General features: G+C 55.4%; 3 protein-coding genes across 4 annotated transcripts; 2 read left to right on the top strand and 1 right to left on the bottom strand.

Moving 5' to 3' along the window:
- Positions 1-78: 78 nt before the first annotated feature.
- KVP17_003375 (uncharacterized protein) lies at positions 79-786 on the top strand (the record flags this gene model as incomplete). 2 transcript variants are annotated; one of them, XM_068520579.1, is made up of 1 exon in its annotated part: positions 79-786. In XM_068520579.1, the coding sequence occupies one exon, from the start codon at positions 79-81 to the stop codon at positions 784-786; it is 708 nt and encodes a 235-aa protein (XP_068377284.1). The 2 variants fall into 2 exon arrangements, with proteins under 2 accessions (XP_068377284.1, XP_068377283.1); XM_068520578.1 differs by having other exon boundaries at positions 145-786.
- Positions 787-1,129: 343 nt separating this feature from the next.
- KVP17_003377 (uncharacterized protein) lies at positions 1,130-2,797 on the top strand (the record flags this gene model as incomplete). The annotated part of the gene is made up of 1 exon (XM_068520581.1): positions 1,130-2,797. One exon carries the CDS (start codon positions 1,130-1,132, stop codon positions 2,795-2,797), a length of 1,668 nt encoding a protein of 555 aa, XP_068377286.1.
- A 327-nt stretch (positions 2,798-3,124) lies between these two features.
- On the bottom strand, positions 3,125-3,997 carry KVP17_003376 (uncharacterized protein; the record flags this gene model as incomplete). The annotated part of the gene is made up of 1 exon (XM_068520580.1): positions 3,125-3,997. The coding sequence occupies one exon, from the start codon at positions 3,995-3,997 to the stop codon at positions 3,125-3,127; it is 873 nt and encodes a 290-aa protein (XP_068377285.1).
- Positions 3,998-4,391: the final 394 nt, after the last annotated feature.

The following is a 4,391-nucleotide window of genomic DNA, read 5'->3' as shown; positions in this document are numbered from 1 at the left end:
GTGCGACCCTACTTGTCCATCACCGTAAACGACTTCATCCGCTACATCCAGCTGGTGGTGGGCTTGCTGGAGAGGCATATGAGTCGGCTGATTGAGCACCTGGTTGGAGAGGGGGTGGACATCATCGAAATTGTGTGCAGGTGGATGGCTGATGGTTTGGCCAGCGCTCTGCCTCTTGACTATTTCCTCCGTATCATTGGGAGTTTCTTGTTTGAAGGGTCCAAAGTCTTCATTAGATATGTGTTCGCTCTTTTTAAGCTGAATGAGGATAAGCTCCTCAACTGTAACAAGCAAGGAGCCTACGACCTGCTGAAATGTCGACAACTCCGACGAAAACCCATTAGCTGTGACGAGCTTGACAATCTAACCAAGTTGGCCTTCCAATTTGCGATCCGAACTACCTCTATCTCGAGCTACAGCTCCAGTCACGAGTTGCTGTCGGCTTACGTGATGCCAGGCACGAAACTAAAACTGTACAGGCCTCGACTGCATGAGGAATCCGCTATTCTTGATGAAGTGATGTGGACTGACATATGGGCGGCCTTAGTGGAGGCGGACAGGATGCTGGATCCACACCTGGCCTTTTCGACTCAAACACATGGGTGCTCGGGAAGTGCGATGGACCGACGACTGAAGATGCAAAGCAGTTCTCCTTGTTTGATGGTTTTCCGAACCAGAGACGACGAGATTCTAGGTTGCTACCTTCCTTTCGTCCCAGGCCACGGGAGACATCACACCGCTCTATCTAGCAATTCCAATGCCTTCGTGTTCTGTTTGAAGCCGTGAGCATCTGAGGGGCACGCAACTCAGCCACCCTCTTGTTTATTACTGGATGGGCCACAACCCCACATTGCTGACATACGACGCCACTTGCTTGGCTGTGGGAGCCGACGCACCCGCTATTTTTATAGAAACGAGTGACTTGAAGCGTGGCAACAGCCAGCCTTGTCGCTCATTTCAATCCACGTCTGTAGGTGTCGCGGTGATACACCATCATATATCCTCAGCTTGTTCAAGACGAGTCGGGAGACTTCGAGATCAGCATGCTAGAGTGCTGGTGCTTGATGTGAGTTGTGCGAAAGTATTGAACATGACTGCGGGAAAGAGATCTGTAGTCAAAAAATGTATAATGAGTCATTGGACTTGCAGACAGTGTGGTTCTTCAAGCATTGGTACGACTAAGGGCGCCTATGTGAAGGGCTTCTGCCGGCGGTGCTACCACAAGAACTACGATCGGCAGCGAACGCTTCAAAATCGGCTCCGAACCGTAACCTCCGGTTCCCGGCTCCAACAAGCCGATAGTGACAATCCTGTGTTGGTTGCATCGGATAGTGACGAGGAGTCTCACACTTTAGAATGCCTGCGGTCGGTGGACGCTTTGAACGAGAACGACTTAGAAGACGTTCTGAACGATATCGTGCCCACGAGTAGTTGCGAGGATGTAGTTCATTTGGAAACGCTCTTTCCCACACCCTTTGGCTGCAGCTGCCCCAACAAACGCCGGCGACATGAGACCTGTGCCCACCTTGAGCACATATCCGTAGAGGACGATCCCGGTCGCCTCGAGGTGCCGCCTTTGCCTCCGCCGGGATGGACTCCTCCCGGGTCGCTAACGCCCCGAAGCCCGACACAAACCACTCCGGAATTTTACAGCGAGGAAGAGTTCGGCAGCAGTGAGGAGTGGACGCCTGCTGATTGCCTCGCTAGTATCCGCCTTAAACCACCGTTCAGCCTTTGCGAAAAAGGCAACCCCTGGGTGCTGAGCCCCGATGATCTTCGAGAAATCAGCAGGAGCGTCCACCGATCAACACGTCAGTTGGGATCAGCTCTGCAAGGCCTGCCCGTTCCAAGCTGCTTCCGTTTCGTATCTTGGAACATCAACGGGCCAAACCGCTCCAAAACAAGCGACCTTCGGCGGACTCTGATCAGGCACCTCCTGGAGTCCTCTGGTGCCGATTTAGCCATGTTCCAAGAGAACATGTGGGTTACGAAAAACTTCGTTCGACAATTGGGTGGAGATCTGCCGTTGAAGTACAGCGGCGTTCCCCTTCACGCTGGCATCGCTCGCCGTAGGCGTATTTTGCTGAGGAGACTCACGACAGGAGGTCTGCTGGAGCATGCACATCAGCTCGTGTTCGGCGTGCCGCTTGGCCAGTGCCACACGACTGTGGTGCCACTGAGGGTGCGTGGCCTGACCAGAACAGGGTGGGAGGAGGTCTGGAATACCGTTTTGCGATCGAAGGACACCCCTGAGGACCGATTCAAAACTCTGTTCCGCGTCATTAACCGAAGTCATTGTTGTCTCTATCAGCACACACCACGGAAATCCCTCCTGATTGTCTCTTACCACAACGTCAATAAATGGACCGTTCGACGCGACGCCTTCGTAGCATGTTTTTGGTTCGCGCATCTCCAGACACGAGGCCTTCTAACTGACGGTGACACCTCGCTCATAGTCTGCGGCGACTTCAACCAGGACATTGCGGGAATGCTGGATGAGCAGCCGCTTGCCGACTTACACTATTGTCTGCCGGCATATGACGTGACACCTCGTCGTCGGCGGAAGAGTGCCATCGACTTCGTGCTGACTCGCGGAGACGTCCGTGTCCGGGACCTGTCTTCTTGGGATTTCGGCGTAGCACACGCCTGGGACCCTCTCTCCACAGGCTGCCGTCCAGCGTCTCCTATCTTCGGCATACACGAGAGTCATCATCTGGTCGAGTGTCCGGAAAAGGCGGCTGCGTGTGGTCAGGTGTTCGATCATGACCCGCTGGTGGGTCTGCTGGAATTCTTGTAGTCGTGGGGCGGCAATAGTGGGCTACTGCATCGTGCGACTGTGTAAGAGGTTGGCTCTGCGGGCGCACGATCCTATCAGTTCGCTGACCGTCAATCGTCCGCTGTGGCAACACTTCCTCTTCCGCCGGCACTGTACAGAGTAACTGGTTACACGGATCGAGCACAACGGACTAATGCCTCTTGGGCGGAGGCAACCGACAAGCGTTGCAAAGTAGTTGCCCTCCGCGACGATTTCCTCAACAACTCACTCGAGATCCCTCAAGAAGAAACCGAGATGCAGAAGGACAGCAAGATCTCACGGATGAAATACCGTTAATCATAAAATCACTCACAAATCCAAAACTTCGAACCCTGCAGCAGTTGTGTCTGCGTCACTGTCATGCGCCTCGAGTCCTCCCCACCGCAACACTTGTTCCATCGACAGGTCTGAACGTTCCAGAGGTGGAGTCGGTGGAGCTCGCCAGCGGGTCGGCACATTGGCCTCACGACACTCCTTCACGTGGTCAATGTAGCGGGCCATATGAACCCCGTACTCTTGCCACACCTTGTGCTTTTCAAGTTCGTCGGCAACGAGGTGCATGCGGCTGTCGTGTGCCTGGCGTGCTGCTGGTCGAAGCGGTCCAGGCCGAGAATCCTTCCAGCGTTGACTCAGTTCCACGAGGTAATTGGTAGCCGGCACGGAAGGGGACGAGGTCACATGAACCATGTCAGACGGCGCGTCGGCTTGTGGCAAATGGGATGACGCTGGTAAGCCTGTCGCTGCCTGTGGAAATGAGGGCACTAGAGCCAGCTGAGGTGGGGTGCCTTGATAGCCAATGGGAGGTCCTGAAGCAGCACCTTGGGAGCCAGTGGGAGGCCCTTGAAAGCCAGTGGGAGGTCCTTGGGAGCCCATGGGAGGCCCTTGGGAGCCAGTGGGAGGCCCTAGGAAGCCAGTGGGAGGCCCTTGGGAGCCTATGGGAGGCCCTTGGGAGCCCATGGGAGGCCCTTGGGAGCTAGTGGGAGGTCCTTGAGAGCCCATGGGAGGTCCTTGGAAGCCAATGGGAGACACTTGGGAACCAATAGGATGTCCTTGGAAGCCAATGGGTTGGGATCCAATGGGTCCTAACGAAATACCTTGAAAGCCGATTGGAGGCCCAATGGGAGGTCCTTGGGAGCCCATGGGAGGTCCTTGGGAGCCCATGGGAGGTCCTTGGGAGCCCATGGGAGATCCTAAAGCAGCGCCTTGGGAGCCAATTTGAGGTCCTAACGTGCCGTTTGGAGGGGAATGTGTCGACCCTGAGGACCCCACGGTAGTGGGGCGTTGTAGCGGCACCAATGATGGTAATCCCACAGGTTGACCGGATGCCTGGCGTTGCGGGGAGTGAAGGGCGCCGGCCCCGCTGTTTCCGGAGGACGCGGTTGATCTACTTGGAGCCCCCAGTGATGGGAGCTGTCCGGTGGGTCCTGTCATGATTTTCCGGTTGTGAAGTTCTGTGATGTGGTTTCTCAAGATGGAAGGCAATGGTTGGATATGCGAAGACAACGCATCTTCGGCGGTGTTAGGCGCTGATGACTGAGTGCCTTCCGCATAACAGCACAGAGATCGGTCTGGATAC

This window comes from the organism of the source record quoted next (genome assembly GCF_019968985.1).
Source record: "MAG: Porospora cf. gigantea B chromosome Unknown PgB_NODE_1968_length_4391_cov_103.485, whole genome shotgun sequence".
In the NCBI taxonomy this organism is placed as follows: Eukaryota; Apicomplexa; class Conoidasida; order Eugregarinorida; family Porosporidae; genus Porospora; species Porospora cf. gigantea B.
Note: the sequence above shows the minus strand (reverse complement) of the source record. Positions and strands in the feature narration are given on the sequence as shown.